Raw genomic sequence first — 24,790 nt, 5'->3', positions numbered from 1 at the left:
ATTTAAATTTATTTCATTTTCACTTTTAAATTATAACGGTCAAACTAGAGTTTTCACCATGTGGCCATCGAGTTGGTAATTCTTTTCTCAGTAATGAAATACAACTGTTAAATTTCTCGAAAAATTGTTTGAGCCGTTTTTGAGATTAGCATCCATGCAGGTTCCATTTCCATGTTCCCGGTTCCATGAAGTTCTGACAAGAGTGTTGCGTATTTATGTTCTTGTTGTGTGTTGTGAACTGATCTGTTCTTGTGTGTCAAAATGTTTTGTTGTCCAGGTCAGCTTGTGTGTGTGTGTGTGTGTGTACTGTGTTATTGTAAACTGTTTTTTCATTCTTGTTTAATAAAGCCTAGGATCAAGACATGTCTTCTTGTAGTGTTTCATTAGGTTACTACAATGAGTAGAAGTATTGTAAAAATATAACCATAACAGGAAAGGGACATAAACAAATTTTTACTTTACATTTTGCATCATGACTAGCACCTATTCATTTTCTTCCTGGATTTATTTCCTTAATTTTTGTATAAAGATATCTATTAAAATGATAAACCTATGGCCTACTTCAGTCAAGAAGCGACTATGGATCATCTCATGTAAACATTTAGCTATGGCTGGTATGATGTCGCCTTCACAGAGGTTCCTCAGTGCATCTTCTGTGCCTAAAGGAATCATAAGTACATTCTAGGATTGCCGACTCCTGATGTCTCCTTAGAGTTGACTTCCATAATGTAACATTTAATTAAATAAAAAACGTATTTATAAAAAAAAAATAAAAAATCTCTTGCATTATGTACACATTTATTCCCAGAAAACAAAATCATATTATTAAATTAAACAATCAATGTGCAACTAATAAACTGTACTTGAAGAAGCATTAAATATTTTAATTAAGTAATTTCATTTATTGTACATATCTAAAACAACCCTAATAAACGTGAACAGTTCAGGTTGAAGTTTGAAATACCCAGTAACATAATTTCCTTTTAATACTATCCAAAACGTCTTACCAGCGTAGTTCTGCAGCATAATTATAAATTTCCATATGCCATAAGAAAAAAAAAAGTTAAACCATATATTTGAATAACTTCATTAAAAATCATACACATTTTGTAGAGTTCAATGTCCATGTACAAGTATCACAGCCAAATAGCCAGAGCGTTATAAAGAAATAATTGCCAAACAAAAAACAAACTAAAACAAATAACATCATTTTAATCGATAAAATCTGGGAGAGAGCGATTAAACATAAGCAAACATATTAAACCTTTGATTCATTCGTTATCTACACATGATTTATACTTACATACTGATTAAAAATGTACACCTCATATACACAATTGATATAATAAAATGAAAACGCTTAACAGAACTCTGTACATGATCAATAGAATTATCAAACAAAAAAGAGTAATTTAAAGTACAACTATTGAAATAACACTTTACCGTGAAAATAATATACAAAGCTAAAATTATTTATTACACGTTTACTAGAAGATATTTACGGATACATTATCATACTCTCTCTCCTAATTGACAATACGAATGTTGATTGAACTCCATATAATTACATTAATTTTTGGTTTTGTAAATTAAAATTTAATTTGTGTAAAAAGAACATGCAATCCTATTTAATTTTTTTTTTACCAAATCTAACATTTTCTAATAAAAAACCAACAAACAAAAGTTATTGAAGTTGAATCCTAACAGGATAGGGAAATACAAAATAAGCAAAATGAATAATTCCATTGGAAAGTGGAAAATAATTACGGATACAAAGAGTGTAACAATTATAATACGGAGTTTCAAGTTGCAGACTAATTAATGAACTTTAGTCTATAAGGCCACAATGGTACAGTATACAAAAACAAGATCATTTGTTTTACGGAACTGTCTTTAATATCGTTTTAGTCATGTGATTTTCAATCGAGACCATTTAAAAAAAAGAAATCCTACAAATGATAGTAAATTATTTCAACTTTAATCCATTTTATGGCCTCGTAAACATTAATCATATAACTTTTTTAAAGTTCCTTCAAAATTCCCCCCCCCCCCCCCCAAAAAAAAAAAAAAAAAAAAAACACATTAATCGCCATATCAAAGACTTTTTAAAATGAATTTGACTATAAATTGAATTTATGTGTACTTTAAAATCGATTTATTTAATTTGCTGAAATCCTTGCCTTTTTTCTAAATTATTATTTTATTATTTTTTTTTATATCATATATATATACAGACATTGGTAAGTAGGAAATATAGTATTATCATTGACAAGTATAATTTCAGCGTTCTAAATTCAGAAAGAATGTAACGTTTTAATCCTTTAGATAAAAACACATTTTATAATCACAAAAATTAACGTCTTTTGTTGAAGCATTCTCTGGTATACGGAGAGTGGAGATGCTAAATGTGAACAACTTTGAACACTTATTAAAAATGTATTTAAAAAAACTTGCATGGAAATATGAGCTACATTGTTTTCATTGATGAACTAAAGTAATTCAAAAATTGACAAATATTAATAGTTGAAAGAAAGAGATTTGCACTTGGAACAAAGTTATACAACATTTACATTTACAGACTTTTTTTTGTTTTTATGACACCCAGAAAATGTTTTGTAACAATAGTCAAAGTTACTTTAATTCGAAAGTATTTAATATAAATAAAATAGTTATTACAATAGTATTCCAACGAATAATTTTATTTAAGAAAAACATTCACAAATATTACAGCATTTCAAAATAATGCTGAAGAAAATTAGGCCAATACTTATAACAAACATATTATTTTTCAACTCCTTTTTTTGCTGTGATGTTTATAAGTTAAAATAATTTAAATGTGAATTACTTTATGGGTACAGCAGCCAGCATCTTGATTAACTTTGAAGTCTGTGCCAACACCCAACTTGTTTCCTGGCATTGTTGACCATCTCCAACCATTGAGCTCTTGCAGTCGCCTCAAAGTTGACTCCAAGGTAGAGCCGACCTAGCAAACGTCTTCCATCTTCTTTGTCCTTAGTTTTGAAATAAGACAAGAGAACATTGACCTTTTTTTTTTCATGGCAGGAAACAATACGTGCTAAGAGGTCATTAAATGATTCAAATGTTAAATACTACCCACCAGTTGTACGTTTGTGTTTGGACGAGCAATGAAAACCGTGGTGTTGTCTGCTTTTTTTTTTACCTTTCTTTCTTTTGGTTTGGGGGGGGGGGAGAGTTAATAACAATGCAGACATTGTGTTCCGAAATTATAAGAACATCTTGACTTGGAGTGGATTAGGCTGCAATAAGTCCATGAATAAGTTCAAAGATGGGATATGGTTGAGGCTACATTATGCCCATTAATAAGTTCAAAGATGGGATATGGTTGAGGCTACATTATGCCCATTAATAAGTTCAAAGATGGGATATGGTTGAGGCTACATTATGCCCATTAATAAGTTCAAAGATGGGATATGGTTGAGGTTACATTATGTCCATGAATAAGTTCAAAGATGGGATATGGTTGAGGCTGCAGTATACCCAGGAACACAATTCGAAGATGAGGTTGCTGTATGTCTAAATGACTGGAAACCAATTTAGGAGAGTGCTAGTTCGGTGATGTGTGGTTGGGGTGTGGTTTAGCTCCCATTCTTAGCCTTGATGTACAAGATGCACAATGAGTCAAAATTAGTTATGACAATGTTAAAGTCGGCGTCAATCGAACTATGACATTGAACTGTATAAAGATCTGAAAACTACTTCAACTGCTACTGTACGTCTCCTGTGAGAGATCTACACGGTGACCAACAGAAAAGTAGCCAGTTATTTATATCTAGGCGCCACACTCGGACTTTAATGAGCTATCACTTTCACCCTTAAACACTGAACAAGTGGCCACATGCTAGAACAGACGCTGGAATTGATCACAGTCCATTTCTATTCACTTCTGGATATAGAAGTAGAACTTCTTTTCGGGTGGGTCATCAGGAACTATTCCATTTTAACGGTAATTTAAAACTCTAGTTTTATCTAATAACCTAAGCCTTTCTTCTCCCCCTTCCTACGAAAACAAATAGTTGATTACATACACAAGTGCTTCCTTACCTTATCAACACCTATGATAGCAAAACTAAAGTAAACTTTGTCCAGTTGATACACAGGCACGTCAAAGACGAATGTCTCATTAAACACTGGGCTCAGGTCACTAGCTTTGCCGCTTGTTTTAGTTTTCTTTAGAGGACGTCCGTCATGCATCAATGTTATCTTAGCGAAAATCTCTGTCAACAGAGAGGAATTACGGAATGCTTACATACAACATTGGAGTCATAGAATACAGTTTAAGAAAGTCAGACTTAGGTTACACTTTCAAACTCGTATGTTTCTATGGCAGACGATCAACGAAGGTGTTTATGAAGCCGCAGGACCTATTGACCAATAGATAACACAAGCAACTGGAAGACTGTGTTAGAACTTGTGACTTGATCTTCTGCTCTTTCATATCACACCTTAATACTTATACTGTAACAAAACAATGTGTATGTACCATATACCTGATACAGGTCAGCAGCGATGTCAGTTCTGTGTGGTGTAGTATAATAGATAAGGAAAGAGAACGACCAAGCAAGAAAGTTGGTAATGTGGGAAAGTGGGACATAGAAACAAATTATAATAAAAAATATTGTATTAACCACAATATTCACAAGAATTATTTTAACTCAGATTCTTTGGTGGTTTGAAGACTTATTTGATTTGCAAGCTTAACTTTAAATAAATATGAATTCCATTACACACGAGCGTAAGCTATTAAGTTTAATTTGAATAACATGGTCTTGTTCTTCTCAGCAACTCTCTATGCATCAGTTATTGTTATTCCCGTCATTATTTCCAAATATTTAATGGACAAAGTGCCTGTGGAGTTGAAATCCCCATGTGGAGACTAACTTTAACCTTTCGGGAAAATTGTGTCAAACTCTAATGGACTCATGAAGCTATTTTAATAATATAAAAGCGCATGGTCACTATGCTGGCCACGTGACATCCTCGATTTAAAAAAAAATGAGCTTTACATCATCTGGGGTTTGAACCGCAAGATCTGAAAGGAGACCTTTACATTCTTTTTATATGCACTGCAACGTTTTAGGTGGATACAGAATAAAGAATAACTAAAACAAAATGTGAAAATCTGGTTTGATTGCTCTAACGGTCCAAGTGAACAACGGCAGTAAATAAAAGAGAAGGCAAAAAGTGAACTATACTATCTACATGAATAAGCGTACCGATATTTCTTTTGGCTCCTTCTATGGGTCTGAGATTTTTGGCACTTAGCAGAATGACACTTAGTTTCTCTGCAGTTGGCAAGTACATCAGTGCTACATGGAGCTCTCCAAGATTTTCCTAACCCAAACAAAAAAAAAATGCACAGGAAGATTTAAGTCCAAAGAAAAAAGAAATGAAGTGAATTCAAAATGTGCAGAATGCATATAAATCCGCACACCATTTTTTCCTCTTAAAACAGTCTTTTCGTTTAGAAACATAGAAAACGGATAAAAATGATACTAGAGGCTGACAAATTAAAAACAAACAAACTATCACTGCACTTACGTGTTGTATTATGTATAGCCAGTTTTAAACACATCAATGAAAGACTTTAAACCCAATCAAAGATACAATAACTGGTTTCAACCCTTAAATCAAATAGAAAAATACAATGTAGCTATCGTAGCAGAAAAAAAACAACAACTCACTTCCTGTGGCGTCATTAAAAGGTCATTAAAAAGAATTTCTTCTCCATGTATAAGATCGATTTTCGAAAGATCACGCACTGTTTCACCTGTAGACAGATATAAGGTTAAAAGGTCTAACCAATGCAAAAGTATTTCTAAGTACGATTTAAATTTGTATTTATTAATAATATTGAATACAAATGATTACTTTTCGTGACATGTTTAAATAGTCGTTATGTCTTAGAACATGTACCACTGACCGATAATGATGTGTCTTAAAAACTTGTCCACATCGCAGACCAGAAATCTAACGGCGTACTCTGTGATGTCATGGCCATCCACTGGAAACTTGAAAGACTCATTAAATAAAGGGTTGTCTGTCCGTCTCAGAATTTTGGTCTGGACTTCTGATTCTAGGTTATTCATCGGAAAATCTTTATTGGCAGAGCTGGTTGGTTGAGATGAATGAAGGAGAGGAATTATGAAAAAAAATCACTTTTAAAACATAAATATCTAACAATATATACATATTATAGCTTTTATATAGCGCTACTTTCATGCTTATAGCATGCTCAGAGCGCTTTGGTCCAATCTCATTTGTGGACCAGTGGGGGGAGGGTGTATCTAGGAGTTGGTAAACACTACTCTGCCCGAGTCGGGTGTCGAACCTCAAGCCCCCTTCTAGGTAGCCAAGCCAAGTTCAAGCGCACTTGGCCTCTTGACCACGCTTCCATATACAGTGATTCTAGTTAATTAAAAAATAGATTAATGGCTATGTCTTCCATTACGAAGATTAAGGACAGATGTTTCACATGACTACGCAAGCCCAGTTGCGACCTGCATATTTTTCTACATTTGAAGCAGAAAAAGCCGAGGGACTATTAAAGTTAGTTTGTTCTACGTCGTCTACGCCTGTCTTCTACAGATACCTTTTTGGACCTCAAATGTGTGTCCCGTGGCCTTCGTAACAGATCTCCAACTGTGTATTTTAGTGTCCATTCCTGTCAGCTACTTCTCTCTGTTCCAGATAGGCCAAAATGGAGCGTGCGTTTAATGATCATTATAGCTCTTACGGGTGATGTGGATGAAAATTAGTTACTCCGTCCTCCTTTAGGCTCGCCTAAAAAAACATCGCATTTGGCATGCGGTCGTCCCACATGCGGCTTAAGTGTTTGACCTAGCGCAGATGTGAAATGGTAAGTATTTCTATATTATTCGCTCCAACCAGAGTCCTTACCAGCGAATGTCAATTATAGAACGAAAGCAGATCTGATGGAAGCGTCAGAAGAGCTTTAGATGCCTTCTATAGGGCACTCATGTAATAGAACCCTTCAAAAATGCGCTGCTTTATAAAAATTGATTTTTGTTGTAGTTGAAGAGACCTATTCCACAATACTCTCCATTGGAGGCAACCAAAAGCGCTGTTGGCCTTAGCTAAATTGTTGTCTATTTCTCGCGACAGTGACGCATCGTTGGAAACTGTTCTGCCAGGTACGTAAAGTGTTCAAAAACATGAAGGTCATTCACATTGATATGTGGAGCTTGGGTTAGATGCGTTTGGGAACTTCTGTAGATCAGCCACAATATAAAGGCAGAGAAATCATCTTTAACTAAAATACAGTAAAAAAAACAACATAAAAACTGCAAACAACTGTCTAGCGTGACCTATGTATATCATTAATAAGCTTCTGTTTGGGTATTTATGATATGTTTATTCTGAGAACAAGACATAAAAAGCCTATAACAGATTAGGTTTGATATCAAATCATATACATTCCTAATAAAGGAAAATGACATTAAATTATAAGCCTGTTTTTCTGTCAACATTTCTTTTTCATCATCTTTATTGATATTACAGAAGCAGGTATAAACCAATTAAACCAACATTTTTTTTTGGTTCCAAATCTTCATATCAGGAATACATGTTATGGGGAAATAATCAATGAATACCCCTCTCACTGAATTGTTTTCTTCCTCTATTGTAACGTATGAATTGTTCTCCCTATAACATTTCTGTTCATTGCGCCGTAAGGTCCATAGATTGACAAAGGCGCTTAAAAAAAAAACAAGTTCTATTTATCTTAAGGATTTACAAAATACTGTCTGAGAGGAAACCTTTCAGCGCATGAATTGCCTTTCGAGAAAGAAGGAACAATCGCCTTAGAAACACAATTTACTCTTTTATTTGTCATCTCCAGTGATTCGCCATCGGGAGGAACAGTATATGGTCAAAACGCTTTACAACGTCAATACTTACGACAATTTGAATGTGAAAAAATGTTTTGGTGATCGATAGAGTCGAACTTTGACGTAGGGCATTGTAGCACCATCAGGCTCAGTCACACGGAAGTTGCCCAGCTGTATGACTCGGACACACAGAACGCCCTTGGCTCTGTCGTGCGCCACGCCGTAGGCCAGCCGACTTTCATGCTGCACCGGAGAGACTGCGGTGCTGGCGCTGCTGCTGTAGTCGCTGGTCCGAGAAGTTCTTCTCTGCCGGCCAACGCCATCCTAAAAACCAATTGCAAGTTATCAATTATTTGAATAGAAATAAATTGTCTTTTCTTTTAAATATTAATTGTCCAAAGTGAAACCTTACCTTCATGTTTTATTTAAATGCATGCATTTTGTAATTTAAAAACAAGCTTTCTGATTGTTTGTTATTAGACTATTGAGCTTCTACCTGTGCAAGTTAGATTTTGTTTTCTATTGATATTGGGTAATAAATGTTTCCCTGAGTTTCCACCACAAAACTGTATTTTAATACATTTTTCTAAACAAGTTAATAACAATTGTTGAGTCAAGCCTGCATGACCTGCAAGCCTGCATGATCTGTATTTAAATATTGAGAGAATCTTATCTTTACCTGTTTTAATTCAATCATTTCCGGCACACTGATATCTGACCAGTCCGAGAGTTCAGACTCTTTCAGCGGAACCATTGGTTGCCAGACAGTACCGTGTTTACCTTTCACAAAGTGACCTTTCCGGCCTGGGGACATGCCAGGGTCATACAGCGACCCATATGCTGGCTGCAGCAGAGCTTTTTCTGTTTGAGCAAAACACAATGATAGTTAGTCATTACATGTTTTAAGTGGCCATGACCTTAAAACCTTATGGATAAGGTATGACCTATCTAATAAAAAAAATTAACTGTGTATCAAATACACTTTGTGTTTGTTCATATGTGGACATTGTGTAAGTCTTAATATAAGTAATTTTCTAAGAAAAGATACCAACAACAGAGCTAGACAGGCCTTAGAATGGAACCCCCAGGGAACAAGACGTAGAGGAAGACCAAAAAAGAACATGACGACGCAGTATACTAGATGAAGCCGAGAAGACAGGAAAGAGTTGGGAAGCCATTCGAAAATTGGCAACAGATCGTGGAGAGGTGCGTGTTTGTACTAAGGCCCTACGTTCAATAAGGTACTCAAAGGAAAGATGATGATGATGATGATGAGATGAATATAAATAATTGCTCTAGGTAAACCAACAATATAAAAAAACAAGCAAAATGTTTAAAATCCTTTTTAAAATCAACCTAACCTAAGGGGAAGACTCCGCACTTACAAATATATCTTACAATCATAGACATAAATAAATATAGACTGGAAGTAGGAAGTTATTTTTATTTGGGGGAAGTCAAATATGTTTTATGTACTCTATCTATGTGAAAAAAAAATGGCGGCAATCGAGCTATAAATTCTAGGACTAACATTTCAGCCAATATATAATTATGATCTTTAGTTTTGAAAAGTACAAAACTGCCATATTCCCAGTATTTTGCCTTTGTTTCATAATCATAGACATAGGCAAATATATATATAGGTTTGTGATGTGGATCTATGTTTGTTGACATGGCTTCTTTATTAATGTGTGGCGGTCGTCTTATCGATTCAAATTGTTAGAATTAGTTTTTAGTCAAAAAAGTCAAAGAAAATGAGCAGAACGTGCTCTAATGTTCGTAGTACGATAGGCCAATGATAAATTCTAAAGGTTGAAAAAAAAAAAGAATATTATACACATTAACTTTCAGTTTCAGTAAGTCAGAATAATTCAGTATCACTGACACCGTGACTGTCACTAGTTTAATATTGATAGATCTAAATCTAATAAATATGACTAATATTTGTAATAACTAGGTCTAATACTTTTCATACTTTTTACTACTAACTATTAAACTAGTCAGTCTAACATCTATGCATGCAGACTATAGACTAGATCTAGTATAAGTATAGATTATAGATCTAGTCCAATCTAGTGACAATCTCGAATCTAGTCCTAGACTATTTATATACTAACTATAGACTAGACTATACAGATTACAATTATAGTTTATAGTATAGTATAGTAGTATAGTACTAGATCTAGTAGTAAGTAGTATTTTTTTACTATAGTATTTATATAGACTAGATCTAAATCTAGCATTTAAAACTATTTATAATTAGGCACGATTAGAGATATAATAATACAGAAGGGGTTCTATCAATTATATAGGTTATGGCTGAAAAACAAACAAACTATAAATACTTTTAATTTTACACTGCTCATAACTGCTGTATAACTCATACAAACTTATCTTTTCCCAAATGTCTCCCATAATAATTTTTACTTTATCGTCCAGTCTATATATATATGTCTATGCTTACAATAATTAGAAGTTACTTCCCTTATTCGATATCATAATAATTAATTACCAATAGTTATAACTATAATAATTATAATTATTCGATTAATTGTGTAAGTTTTCTTTTAGATTCAATTAAAAATTGTTTAAAATTTCCACTTGATCCGATATGAGGGGGGGGGGGGGAGAAAAAACGAGAACAATTATCCATTTCGTTACGCTAGAACCAATTCGTACAAGTGCTCCTTCTTTCCTATTGCCATTAGAGAAGGGAATGGGTTGCTTGGATCAGACAGGAAAAACAACAACTCAGCAGAGTTTAAGTTATTGATTAACATGCAAGAATAGATGTGTCAGCATGAAATACGTAAGACGTAATCATCTTCTTTTTAAAGTAACTTCTAGAATATTGTTGTAACCCGGTTCCTCCCCGACGTGCGAAGTAAGGTGATTTTTGTTTATGCTGTTGGTCGTAAATGATCTGAACTAGTGTGTCAATGTGTTAAGTAGCTCGAGTTGTGAGTTTAGATTTCTTGACTGAGGATTGAGGATTGTTTTCTATTGTGTTTGAATCGGGATATGTAAATTTGATTAGGAGATTGTGACATTATTTCTTTTTATCGGGGATATTGAGTTGGATTGTGCTTCTGCAATCAGAGAGATACCAGCGATCTGACAATCGGTGAGTTATTTTCTTTAGTTCATTCCCACGTCTTAACAATATATAAGACAAGAAGATAAGGGATCCAAACCGTACAGATTTACCCATAGCTGTGAATACTAAAGGATTAATCTCCCTTGTTGGCATACAAAAAAATTACCAGTAATTAATTGACTGTATGATTAGATTTTTATTCATGTCTTCTCTATGACAATGAATATTTGTTCAAAATGTGCAACTTAATCTGAGAATGGGGTATAGGAAATTGAGAGAACAACGTGTACAAACATTTGACCAGACAGATAGTCAGTTGATATAGGCTTTGTATACAGTCAAGCTTTCTACAGACCTAGATTTCTGAGCTTTCCCAGAGTAGAACACTCTCAAACTTTTTATTTAATACACGAGGATATTTTGTTTCTATTTAGCTCTTGCTTTTTGGCCATTTTAGCTAGTGCTTAATTATATTGCTATTAGCCTTTGTCATGCCCGGCACGTGACTAGCTCTCGCGTTGTGATGCATACATCTGTATACTTTGTGCATCTCGGCACGTGAGAAAGTCACGTGCGGGTACGAAGGCGTATTCAGTAGTTAACAATTCCTAACTATTCCAGAGTATAGCTCGAAATAAACAAACGAAAGTAAACTGGAACTATTTACAGTCGAGACATTTTCTTCAACTAAAGATTATTACTTTCTATCTGTTACTTTATTCATACATGCTATCTGGAGACTTTGGTCATTGGTTTTTCAAGATGATTCTAATCATCCCGATATTGGCATTAATAACAATCGGAAAGAATTTGTGCTTATATGATGTCGTAACCTATGCTAAATGTAAAATTGCGGGGCCCCTGCCAAGCGCTTTGCCCGCTTTGGATTAATCGGTGAAAACGGCCTAAGGCCGGCCCTAAATGCCGGTATTGTGTGTTGTTTTTTTAATTCTAGAAGTGTCACCCACACAAACTGTTGTGAGATTGTATTCCAATTAGTACTCTTACCATCATCCTCATATTTGCAGGGGCATATCTTGTGCAGGTAACAGAGTGGGTGTAGAACACACACCAGGATAATGAGCACTAGAAGCAGGAACAGGACGGAGCCCAGCACGATCATAAGCTTGTCCCATTCATCAAGGTCAATCATGGGACCTTCAGACATATCTGTCACTGCCCTAGCTTAAGGAAAGTGCCATTGTAGATCTTCTGTTAATTTAAAAAAAAAGAGAGAACAAGCCATAGAAAAAATAGGATACCATTTTAAAAACAAAGCTTATCTAAGGGAAAGAACCGCTGATTACTGTCATATATATGAGAACTGCAGAGTTCAGCTCATTTTCTTATATGTAAAATAAAATTAATTAATTTGTACTATTTGATTCACTAACTGGCTAAATTTTGGATTGATTCGTGTATTGTCATCGGCTAGGAATAATTAGGCAAAATTTCGACTTGATCCGAGAAAAGTGAGAAAAACGTCAAAACGTCAAAATGAGATTAAATCCATATATACATCCACATCTCTTATTAAGTAGCATTTATTCTCTTTATTTTGATATCAAACAAAACAATCAATCACCAATATTTAACTAACTGATTGGTAAATATTTTTTTTTGCTGATTAATGTCTTGTCAGGTACAATGAATACGTGTGCAAAGTTTTAACTTGATCCGAGAATGGGAAAAGAGAAGAAAAAATATTTTCTAACTTCTTACCAGAAAGACAGACAGACAGGCATACAGACAGACAAAGTGAGTTTATATAAGGTCTGTGAAAATAAACATAGATTTCGAAACAGGTAGCACTTGAATGTCACTTACAATAGTTTTTAAATACAGTTTTAAATACTATAGATATATATTATACAAAATGTTTGAAAACAGACTAACGATATTTCAAAGACTATCAAATAAAACAAATATATGTTTTAAAGAGAAGGATTTAATAAGTCCAGTATTAATTTAAAAATGAAATAGTTAATTTCAATAATTAAATAATAATAATAATATATAATCCTAATAATGTTTGCCTTGAAGCGTCAGTGTTTTTTTTTTTCTTTTCATTTGGGGCCACCAAATTCACTTCGCCTAGGGCCTCCTATCACCTAGGCCAGCCCTGACTTAATAATTATAAGGAGTTGCATAAGGCGGGACAAGGCAATCTAAAATAATATTATTAAGCAAAATACAATTTAAAAAAAGACTCTTTTAATGAATAATACCGTTGTTTATTGGCGAGATAATATACAGGTGACAAATCTCAATTCATATCGCGTTACGTCGAGCTTTCTATGCAACAAAGGCATCTATAGCATCATCTAGTTATTCTAGATCAATGCTCTCTAGTAATTTTTGCTCCACGGGAATAGCAAGATTTGCATGCCAAAGGCGTTATATTTAATATTAAATGTAAAAAAAATACGACTTTCATTTGGGTTTACCCTAAAGTGGAGGCTCGGTGGTACTTTTGAATTTGGACCCCCTACCCCACCCTAGCTACGCCACTGTTATTGGGAATATATTATTCAACTTGTTTAAATCACAAGAATAATTTTGGAGAGATGGCTTAGTGCGGCATCCCCCCTCCCCCCGTTAAATATCGTTTATGAGGCCTGTACAGGCCAGAGTAGAAATGTAAACAACCATGTTGACCTCGGTTGTTACTCACGAACCAGGACACACAGGTGGCGTGTGTTGCTCATAGAACCAGCGTGAGACAGATGGCGAAACAAATTGATTGAAAATGGGGGAAGAGAGAATGTCGACACACAAATGTTGTGTTATGGACGTAGCTATGACCGCCTGCAGGGCCGGCCTTACGACTTAGCGGGGCCCAATTTAATGGATGCTAGCTAGGCCCCTCTTCTAATGTTTTTTTTTTTACAATGACAACTACAACTTTTATTAGACCATTAGTTAGATAATTATACCAACATTTATTATACAACATGCAAAACTAGCAACTAAAACGTAGTATGCCCAGTGGGTTAATTAAAGCTACGCCAAATGTACTATACTCTAAATATGTTAACCCTTTAAGTCCAACATCTTGGCCTGTGACAAGATACATTATTGATAGTGATATTTTTCCTTTATCTATCCCTTAGTCTATTGGACCGTTGGAGCACCAAGCAAGACTCGTCGACCGTCTTTCTCCATTCCTCCCTGTCTTTTGTATGGTTAGAACCTCTTTCAATGTTGTCCTCCCATCGCTTTTTCTGTCTGCCTCTTCTTCTTTTTCCTGGTACTGTTCTCTGAAGGAAGGTCTTTGCGAGGCCCGAAGATCTTGTAATATGGCCATAGATTTTGAGCTTGCGTTTTTTCATTATATTTAGCAGGTCATCAGGTAATGCAGTAATCCTGTGATATCAAGGATCCTTCTGTAGCATCTCAATTCCATTGCTAGGATCCTCCTCTCTAGTTCTGCAGTCAGCGTCCAATGTGATTTGCTAAATGTAAAATTGCGGGGCCCCTGCCAGGCGCTTTGCCCGCTTTGGATTAATCGGTGAAAACGGCCTAAGGCAACCTTGGCAATTCCAATTCATATTTTTAAAAAATTTACAATAAATAATTAGACACAAGAATCATGTGATAGTTACATTGCAGTGACGACATACATTTCATACAACAATAAAAATAATAAATTAAATGTGAATATATTGTAATTAAGTGCAATTAACATTTGATCAACGAAACTTAATATATATATATATATATATATATATATATATATATATATATATATATATATATATATATATATATATATATATATATATATATATATTATTTATATCAATTCTTTTCCGCTATACATATTACGTTTTGTTATAACATATTTATATGTAGGCCTATATACTTTTAACATATATAGTTAATTTTATGTATTTAGGTCCTATAGGTGCTAAAGCTCATGATTTCGCGACTGAGCTCGTTCTGACTACACGCTCCTTTATTTGCAATGATGAATTTAGAATTGATAAGCTGCGGCTGGTCTATTACACTGAACAGTGTCAATGATTATTAACTACAAAAAGAGATATGTAACGAACTGTTGACATTTGTGACTAAGTAACCCTTGACTCCGGTGAACTGGAGATAATAAACATTCAGTCAGAATGACAGAAGTCTTTACCGCACTGTATATCGTCCTCTATGTTGAGTATAACAATGTTAATGTAACTAATTGTTCTAGGGGAAAATAGGAGTTGGACTTCATAATATTCACTATGTAATATAAATCAAAACTTTTGTCTTCGGTGAAGTAGATTTTTGTGGAAGATTCAACTATAACGACTGAGCCCTCAGAAGTCTTTTGGTCACGTTGTCTTGTTCTCTTTTGAGGTATGTATAAGATAATGATGTAACTAAAAAAATACCCCCCCCCCCAAAAAAAAAAAAAAAAAAAAAACAGCTTTGCATGAACAAGTAACAAGTTTTGTAAGGGCTAGAGGTCACGTTTCTGTTTCAATAGTTCAAAGTAGAAACGAAATAACTTCATAGTTAATATATGAAAGAAAAGTCAATTTTGAATGGCGATATTGATATAAAAAAGTGTATATTCTTTTGTATATCAATGCACAGCAATCAATGTTTAGACCAAATAGAAAGGTAAAAGCATTGTTAAAAACTTAAAAAGTATCAGAAATGACCATTCTCAGATTAGTCTGGCTTGTTAGGGTAAGACGCCTGCACTGCAAGCCTGTTGGACTTTAGCGTAGCTAAATCTCATCTCTTTAATGTGTTAAATGTCTACCCCTTGACCATACCCTAATATCTATTACGTATCTATTATATATCACATTATTTTATGTTTTTAAAAGCAATATATGTGTGTGTGTGTGATTATGCCTGTGAGTGTCTCTGTGTGTCTGTGTTAACAGCAAGATAGAAAATCCGGCATTCTATAACTTAACAATTTACTACTTTGCGTTATATATATATATATATATATATATATATATATATATATATATATATATATATATATATATATATATATATATATAATGTAAAGAAATGAGAAAGCTTAAACTATAAGGAGACAGATACAGTATACCATTATGCCACTAGTTAGGAGATATCTTTTGATTAACACATATAAAATCTAACTAAAGTAAGAATGCAACAAAAATGTGTCTTACTGGTTTATAGAGCATTATGCTATCGTCAGCAAATGTCTGAACAAAAAAACTTCATACAGTTTGTACCTACACGTCCCCAGCTGTGTACTCACAGCTATAACCTATATCTAACGATGACTCACAAGTTCAAATTGTTTCCTTCACTAATATAGGTAGCGACCAATGCAATTCTCTAGACGAGAAAACAACGTTTAAGTACTCCAAGTGAAAAGTTTAAAAACTCGAAATCTTTTAATGTTTATAAACATTGGTTGAGTTAATGTCAAAAGAAAGTATCCTGTCCACACCATTACATCGTTATGTCCTTGTCAGGCGATAATGTAAGGCAAAGTGCTTGATGTAGTTTTTATAAGAACAAACAATGTAGACAAACCAGAAAATAAAATGCAATCCAAAATCCAAGTTGAAAAGAAAATTGAGAGACTGCACTCTCTATATCCTAAATCAGTGTTCCTGTTAGAGCAAGCAGACGTCTAGATGTAGGTCATACCAATTTGGTTTGTCATTTTGTCTACGCGAGGGTTCCCATTAACAGCATTGCTAGAACTGCATGACTAGGTTATCTTTAGCTGTCTCAATTAGGTTAAAATAGATCTTAGATTACATTTGTAACCTAATTTTGTTTGTTCGACATCAATACATTTAATACTAGAAAGACGTTTATAAAGCTTTTAATTGTTTTTTTTTTGGTCAACATGTTGAGATTCACTGGAATGATGTGACTTGAAACTTAGCACAGCTGTTGGTGAGAATAACAGAAATGTTGCAGGGGCTTATGTAGATACGCTTTCTATAGATCTCAACCTCAACTAGATAAGTTCTAAACATTTGAAACCAAAACAAACAAATATCTAAACATCTAGATCGAAATGTAAATCGGGCACTGAAATAAAAACTTTGACGAAAACAAAGAAAACTTCTGCCGATCGTACCTGGTGCATTTTTTATGTTAAACTTAAGTTTCCTAAAGAGTTATATAGAGGCGAGGGATGAAAGAATTTTTAGAACTTCTGTATCTAGGCCTAGCAAGAGTTAAGAGATTTGAATATATTAAATGTCATCACACGTCTGATGAGTAAGAGATAATCTTTGTTGTTAAAAGAAAGCTATCCCCACTCGTTAGCTATAAATAGATCAAATGGTGTGTGAGTGAATTTATCTTAAGAGATAAGTTTGGAATGGGTGTGATAGCCTCATATGTTAATTAGATTCACATCAACTATTTAATTTAATTTCACATAAATAAATTTATTTTATATTTGAATGCATGATTTAGATGTTTCTGCTAAGCATTCGTGCTAACGAAAGGTCCCGTAAAACCTTGCGCCACTCGGAAGTGCTTCTTCCAGCGGTCAGTATTGTAGCAGAGACACTTTGCAATCGCTTCTTTCTTGGATTTCCTCTCTAATCAATACCATTTTTAACACCATTTAATAGAGAGGTAAACCAGTGGAGGTTAGTTGTGCTCTTCCACTAATGGATGTTTCCCCACAGAGACACCACAATGAGGCCACTCCTATGGCCTCCTTCAGTCGCGAAGCGACTATGGATCATCTCATAGAAATGAGATGAATGCCTGGGCATTAGCTGTGGTCGGAACGATGTCGCCCACACATATGTTCCCCCCCCCTCTCCACGCAGCTGATGAATACAAAGAAACGGCAGTGCCGATACAGTTTGGGGTCAGCGGCGTCGCAGGTTCTGCCAGGGTGTAGCACCGGGTGCTGCAAACTGCCTTAGGGTCACCAGCTCCTAATTTTTCCTCAGGGTTGACTCCCGAAGCCTTTCCCATGATTGGGAATAGCTGCAAGGCAACAGAAGTTTGAATTCAGAGATTTCCCTCTCCTAGGTGGGTAGCCAGTCATGGCTCACGAGCCCCTTCTACCCGAAGCTTACTAGTTAAGGCGCCAGTTACTCTCCTTTGCCCTATCGCCTGTTAGTGAGAACAGTTCCGCCAGACTCAATATCTGAGTCACACGTGAAGGCCAGGAGTTGGACTGGTTGTCAGAGGCTATTTGAGACGCATGCCATTAGGAAGCATTTTATAAGTTGTGGAGTGCTTACAACCATTACCACTTCCGGCAACGATAACCTTGCGCAATAAGGCCACTATAGCAAAAATATCTTCCATTAACTTACCAGTAATTGTAAGTGGGCTAAAGTCTCTAAAAAACTAAATAAAAACATTTATCTTTAAATTTAAGACTAAAGTGATCACTCTACATAGTAACACATTTGGATACAAAGTAAGTGATTTCCTCGATCAGAAATACTTGACACGACTTCTGAAAGAGGACAACTAAACCGCAGTATGGTATTTAATTTGTAAACACTTCTTTGTAAACAATACTAAATATAACTTTGTATTACAATATAGACAAATTGAACTTGAGATGAAATGAAATAATGTAGCAGACTTTATTAACAATATAAAATGTTTTTTTTTAACAAAACCTAACTCACTACAAAAAAAAAACGCCTTTTATTCTGGCATTCTGGACTCGTCAGGCCAATCTCAAGACAGCTTACGACAGTTCCACTTATCTTGCATCATTCACAAGGCATAGCGACCAACCAATCGCTAACTTCTTCTCAACATGACCATAGAAGCACACACACACACATAACTTAAGTAAATCGAGGATTTCAAATGTAGTTACATCAGATGCAAGTCAGAGAATTTCCTAATTAACTCTAAACTCAATTATTGTAACTTGGCTAAACTCAGAAAAACATTAACCTCTACCGGGGCCCACTGGCGGATCGGGGGGGGGGGCGGTAGGGGCAATCGCCCCCCCCCCCCACTTGGCCGACCCCCCCCCCTCGGAAGGGGGGGGGGGCCGGACGAATTTTAGTATAGAATTCACACAATTTGTATACGAATTCATTACTTATGTTAATAATATATACTAAATATTTATATTTCAACCTATTTTTAGATTATTTCGCAACCCCCTCTAGTATGTTGGCCGATTTGGTGGGGTCGGGAGGGGGCGATGGTATAAATCCCGCCCCCCCCCCCCCATAAACTTTCGTGTGGGGGGGGGGGGGGCGGTCCAATTTCTTTGTAGAAATCACAGCTTGCTAACAGAATCAATTAAATATCTATGTGATTAAAACTTGCTATTGATATTTTAACCAATCTTTGTATTATGTCGTTCCCTGTTTGCCAATTTATCTCTACTGCCCTTCAAACCTAAACCTTTTTTGGGGGGGCGGTCCTACTTTAGTGGAGAAATCATAGTTTGTAAACAAAATTAGTTGAATTAATATATAGATTTATATTATGTCGCTCGCCTTCTTGTATCTTGGCCGTTTCGGTGAGGTTTGGGGAGGGGGCGGTTCTATTTTTATGGAGAATCATAGTTTGCGAACAAAATTAGTTGAATATCTATATAATATAAACTACATATTGATATGTGAACTCATTGTATATTATGTCGTACCACACTCTAATCTCAATTTTTATCATTAGTAAAATTTAAATGAAAAAGGGTTGTACCAGGTGGGAGGGGCGATTCATGCAATCGCCATTCCCCCATGGGACAAACCAATACTTTTTCTTTTTGTAGTACAGTTAGGAAATTACAAAACAAAAACATCTGTCACTAATATAATTTATATATACTATAAATTAAATTCTTATATCGAGTCGCCACACCCCTATTCTTTAATGCCAAATGCAATCTTTAGCACAAATTATTAAAGGAGCGAGGATTAATCGTTTTCACTCTACCGCCCCTCCCATTTCCAGACAGAGTTTATGTAATTTCACATGAATTAATCATAACTATTTTAAGAAAGACTTTGCATTCAAAAAATTAGAATTCAAACGAAATTTTTCAGTATAAGAGTCACGATTGAGATGAGTTCTAAACCCAAATCATTTTTTCATAGTCGCCTTTTTCTAACCTTTACTCAATCTGATATTTTTCTAGTTAAATAAATTTGTGACTATAACTCACAATTTATACTTTGATTTTAATGAATATTATTTATCGAATACTTTTTTTTCGGCGGAGATCCTCAAAGCCAAAATCTATATATGTGGGGTATCTTATCTTTTCAGGAACAAATCGGATTTTTCGCAATGTATTAAGGGCATATAAATTCATATTAGAATATTTTTCAAGTACAACATTATTCAAAATGTCCTTTTGATTTATTCTGTCGTTGTTTTAAGGCTACTGATTGTTAAATGTTGAGCTAAGAATTTGTATTCATGGATTCAGATGCAAACATCAACATTCAGCTTCATAAAGCATGTACCTTCAGTAGCATGTTAAGTAACACAATAGTTAACAATAATGAACAAACAGTCCTTTCACTAGGAGAAAAACCACTAGACAGCCATCAGAAAATACAAAGGCTTGGTTCTAATGAATGGTTAATGTGTAAGAAACATTCTCTTGTTTCGCTTTCCATTCTTGCTTTTCCATAGTTGCATAATTCATCTCCTGTTTTTTTACATTCCAGAGATTTTTATTTTTACTCTTCCCATTTGATTCAATTATATTTTAAAAGAAGTTTTAATTTTCAAATGAATTCTGTTAATTAGGATTTGTTCAACTTGTACACTCAAATCTTTTAAAACTAATACTCTCCCTCCATCTCTCCTCTCTGTATGTGTTCTCTTTTTAAAAGCTTATATCAACTCACTCTCTCGCTCTGTCTGTCTGGTTAAAAATTAGTACCCATTCCCTCTTGTTTCCATTTCCTCTCTCTACATTTGAAGCGGCCCCCGAAAGGGAAAAGACGCTATTAGTTTTATGTGAAATGTCTGTCCGACCGTCCAGTTTAGATCTCGTAAACTAGAAAAGATAGTGAAAATCTGACACCATAATATTTTAGACCATTAAAAGTTCTGATGCTACGGCCCTTTTTTTCTTTCCTGAAAGCGAAAAATCTAATTTTTTAAATAATTTATGCAAGCAATTGTTTCATAAAAATACACCACTTTTACAACTATTCACAAACACGAGAGGCTCTCTAGAAGAGTAACACACTATACTGAAACAATTGTTTTATGATTTTTTGTGAGAATATAAATTTAATTACTTTTGTATTTCTAAGTTATGTAAGTTCTGTCATACAAACTACTACATTTATAAAAAAAAGTTTTCTTTTTTTTTTAAAGAGAAAAAATCTATTTAGTATGCATATAAGTTGGACATAATTTAAAACAACAATTAATAATAGTTTTTCATATTATCGCGTGAACTGCAATGCTAGGCGAACAAAAGAGTATTCTTAACTATTTTTTACGGAAACGTTTTTTTTCCCTTGAGAATGAATAAGACATTGACCCTTTACAAAAGAATAAGATCAATTAGATACTCATTATAAGACAACATCTAGGCCAGGTTCCTTTGGTCTGCTGGACCGCTGAGGCACCACAATTCTTCTTCCTCTTCTTAAACTGTCAAGTAGAGTTGAGCCTTCGGCTCTTGGAACTCTAGGCCAGCAAAAGTGAACAAGATCTCCATCTCACCGGCCTGAAAGAGAACAGTGTACACTGTTCTGTCGGACGGGTGGGTCAGACTCGCGGCAAGAGACGGCGTACATTAAGACCCCCGCCATTTTCCTTTTCTATACCTGGCTAACTGTGCGGGACACGCCATTTATGTAACGGCCCCTTGAGGTACAGCGCCTGGATTGTGACAAGGTTGTGGGAACTTTTTTTACAACTCCGCGCAGTGCAATGAGGATGCTCTCGAACCCCCTTAGGCACCACCACGGGAGTCTTGTTTTGCTACCCTTTAGCCTAATCATTTCCTATTACGATCGTTTCCACCCGGGCGCCACTATGAGGCAGGGTAGCATGCCCCGGGGGGGGGGGCACCACACAAGATCTGTCAACCTTCTTTCTCCATTCTTCTCTGTCATTTGTCTTTGATAGAATTCCATTCTGATGTTTTTTTCTGAAACTACTGAAACCTTCTTTTTTATCTGGGTGGACCACTTCGGGGGCCGATTTTGAGTTTTCATTCCCACACAAATTGTCTTTGTAACCGTGTCATTTATTTAATTGATCGTTTAAAAACAAGTGAGCTTTTCAATGTAGTTATTACATTTTTAATAATTTTTTTAAATAGTAATAAAAAATAAAAATAAATAGAAAATAATGAATGTTTTCATTGTTTAAAATATTATTCGTTTCATTCATATTGTCAAGTCACTTAGAAAGTATTATAAAATCTAGCCTAATAGTTTAACTCGAGTTCTGACTACAGCAACTATAATAAACGTTTATATTTTGATAACAGAAAACTATATTCCGTATTACATTAACAGTTTATTTATGAACATTTTAATTTAAGGCGTTTGTCTATGTCTTTCTGCAGTAAAGTTATCCTGAAGCCCAAACAAAACATTGGTGTATAATGTGTAGTTAGTTCCTGGTTCTTGTTTTGTCACCAGAATGTTGCAAACTAAATCAAGTTCTCAGCTAGCCACAAAAACATGTCAATACATCGTAGGCTAGGAAACACATTTCGGATCAATTGTATTGGGGGAATAGATAAATATCTACGTACATTTATTTTCTACTTTGCTTTGATCAATTTCTCTCTCTGTCTCTCTTTCAGTCTCTCTCACTCTCTGTCTCTCTCTCAGTCTCTCTCTCTCACTGTGTCTCTCTCTGTCTCTCTCTCTCTCTCTGCTTTTCTCTTTATCTCTCTTTATTTTCTATTTTTGTGGTTCATTCTCGCTCTCTCTCTCTGACTGCAGTAATAACACTTTGAATACCAACTACCAATATTTAAAAAGAACAGATGACTCACAGTCATTCAATATTATATGCGCAAAATATCACTGACTGACAGAGGGATTGATCAAGAGATCTCAAGCTTCTTATCAAACTTTTATATTTTATTTCAGTATTTACCAAAAGAAAAAAGTCAATATATAATGAAAAAAAATCAGAAATAGCACACATCTTCCTTATTTTTAAAGCATTTTTTTTTGTCGCGGTCTAAACTTGGAAATAAAAAAAAATCTGAGTCTTTTTCCTTTTCATTAATTTTCGAAAGAAAAAAAAAAGAATTAGAGAAAATATATTAAATTAAAGTAACCAACTTTGTAACTCAACCAGTGATATCTAGCTCTCACATATATATAATAATAAATCAAATGCGGCAAAATATGTAGGTCGCTGGTGGGCCTGCCGCTGCGTAACCACGGGAAATACTAAATTCCCCATTAATCCAAGGACTCGTAGACAAAGTTTATTAATATTATTATTAAATTTATTATTTTAATTTCCTTTAATTTCATTCGCATGCACGAACTATTGTCAAACTTTACTGCTCCAGAATCGGCGTGCTTAGCCACATCATATTCTGACCCGAATCAAGAAGTGCCCCAAACCAGTGATTCATCCAGGCACATCCATTGTCTTTCCAGACAGAAGGTGCCCTATTAATATTAAGTATTTTAATTAAATGAAAATGTAAGAAATGCATTAAGAATAAGAAACAGTTTCTGATCATGATGCTTGATAATTAGCCTAATGTAACTTTAAATCTAGTCAATGATTCAACTGTAGCTGTTGTCTTACAAGGCTAATAGCTGTAATATGTACATGATAAGATACTATTTTCATCGTTTAATGGAGGATTGTTGTAAATGTTTTGAAGGCTTTGTTGAGGTATTGTTGGTTATTGGTGACTGTGTCATCTAATCTATGTGTTTTGTAATCCGAGGTTGCTACAAGAAATAAAGGGAGTTAAACGTATTGAATTGTTTGAAATGTTTTGTTCCTTTATTGACCGAAAGACATTAATGTTATTTTCCATAATCATAAAATAATGTTAAAACACAAATGTGAAGATTTAATTTTAAATATTGTATGCCTTCACTTACCTAACTGTTCACTATATGTTTTTACCGGTATATGTGTAGTTAATAAGTCCCAACACAGGTTACACTCACAGCTACCGGATCAGGTTAGCCTCAGGGAAGATAACTCCTATTGTATCCATTAAGAAGGCTGTTTGGATTTAATATTAGAGTTCTCTTTCGTTGGACTGTATCTAACAATCTATTATGGTCAGACTACACATGGCTGCAAGCTATGTTGGAGACACTGAAAGAAGGGGTATCGAACGAGTGTGGAAAATGAAAGGTTTAGAAAAAAGCAAACAACAACCTATTGTTGGGTTGTGTTTTTGACCAGTAGAATAGTGTTGTCAAGTAAGATGTACGAGATTATTGATTATATGTGTACCGATGAATCTCAATACTATTTTAAGATAGTAACTTTTATAGTTACTGTCTAAAGGTGTACTTTTAAAATAAAGGTTTAATAAAAGTATTCTAGTTCCATCACAATCTGTCCAGGGAGAGTTCAATTCACCAGTTTCTGTAGCCAAAATTGAACGATGGTGCTATGCAGGCAGCACAAAGACAAAACACTTTTCATTTTTCAAAGATAGACAACCCTGTAGATGACAGGTAGATGCAAGGATTACTTATATCCTCTTTTATATACCCCAGCCTTGACATTCACCAGGTTCAGGACCTTTGGCCTGACAGCAAAGCGCTTTACATACGGTTACTTTCCCATGTATAATAATAATATTAACAATAATTATATTGTAAATATAATTATATACACTAGCAAAAATGTAATTGATATATCGCTTTTAACAAAC

General features: G+C 34.7%; 1 protein-coding gene across 4 annotated transcripts; it reads right to left on the bottom strand.

Moving 5' to 3' along the window:
* Positions 1-781: 781 nt before the first annotated feature.
* On the bottom strand, positions 782-24,487 carry LOC106068005 (synaptotagmin-1-like). 4 transcript variants are annotated; one of them, XM_056008163.1, is made up of 9 exons: positions 24,000-24,487; positions 11,995-12,198; positions 8,569-8,750; positions 7,960-8,213; positions 5,963-6,150; positions 5,724-5,809; positions 5,256-5,373; positions 4,084-4,256; positions 782-3,011 (listed from the first exon to the last, which is right to left on the bottom strand). In XM_056008163.1, the coding sequence occupies exons 2-9, from the start codon at positions 12,152-12,154 to the stop codon at positions 2,874-2,876; spliced, it is 1,299 nt and encodes a 432-aa protein (XP_055864138.1). In that variant the 5' UTR covers positions 12,155-12,198; positions 24,000-24,487; the 3' UTR covers positions 782-2,873. The 4 variants fall into 4 exon arrangements, with proteins under 4 accessions (XP_055864138.1, XP_055864140.1, XP_055864139.1 ...); XM_056008165.1 differs by lacking the exon at positions 24,000-24,487 and adding an exon at positions 16,510-16,639; XM_056008164.1 differs by lacking the exon at positions 24,000-24,487 and adding an exon at positions 16,259-16,634.
* Between the last annotated feature and the right edge of the window lie 303 nt (positions 24,488-24,790).

Source organism: Biomphalaria glabrata, chromosome 13 (assembly GCF_947242115.1).
Source record: "Biomphalaria glabrata chromosome 13, xgBioGlab47.1, whole genome shotgun sequence".
NCBI lineage: Eukaryota > Metazoa > Mollusca > Gastropoda > Planorbidae > Biomphalaria > Biomphalaria glabrata.
Note: the sequence above shows the minus strand (reverse complement) of the source record. Positions and strands in the feature narration are given on the sequence as shown.

Coding starts and splice junctions, on each gene's coding strand:
- LOC106068005 (XM_056008163.1), bottom strand. CDS start 12,154: ATGTCTGAAGGTCCCATGATTGACCTTGATGAATGGGACAAGCTTATG. Junction 5,810..5,962: donor TTTAAGACACATCATTATCG/GTCAGTGGTACA, acceptor ATCTGTCTACAG/GTGAAACAGTGCGTGATCTT. Junction 3,012..4,083: donor CTATCATAGGTGTTGATAAG/GTAAGGAAGCAC, acceptor TTCAAAACTAAG/GACAAAGAAGATGGAAGACG.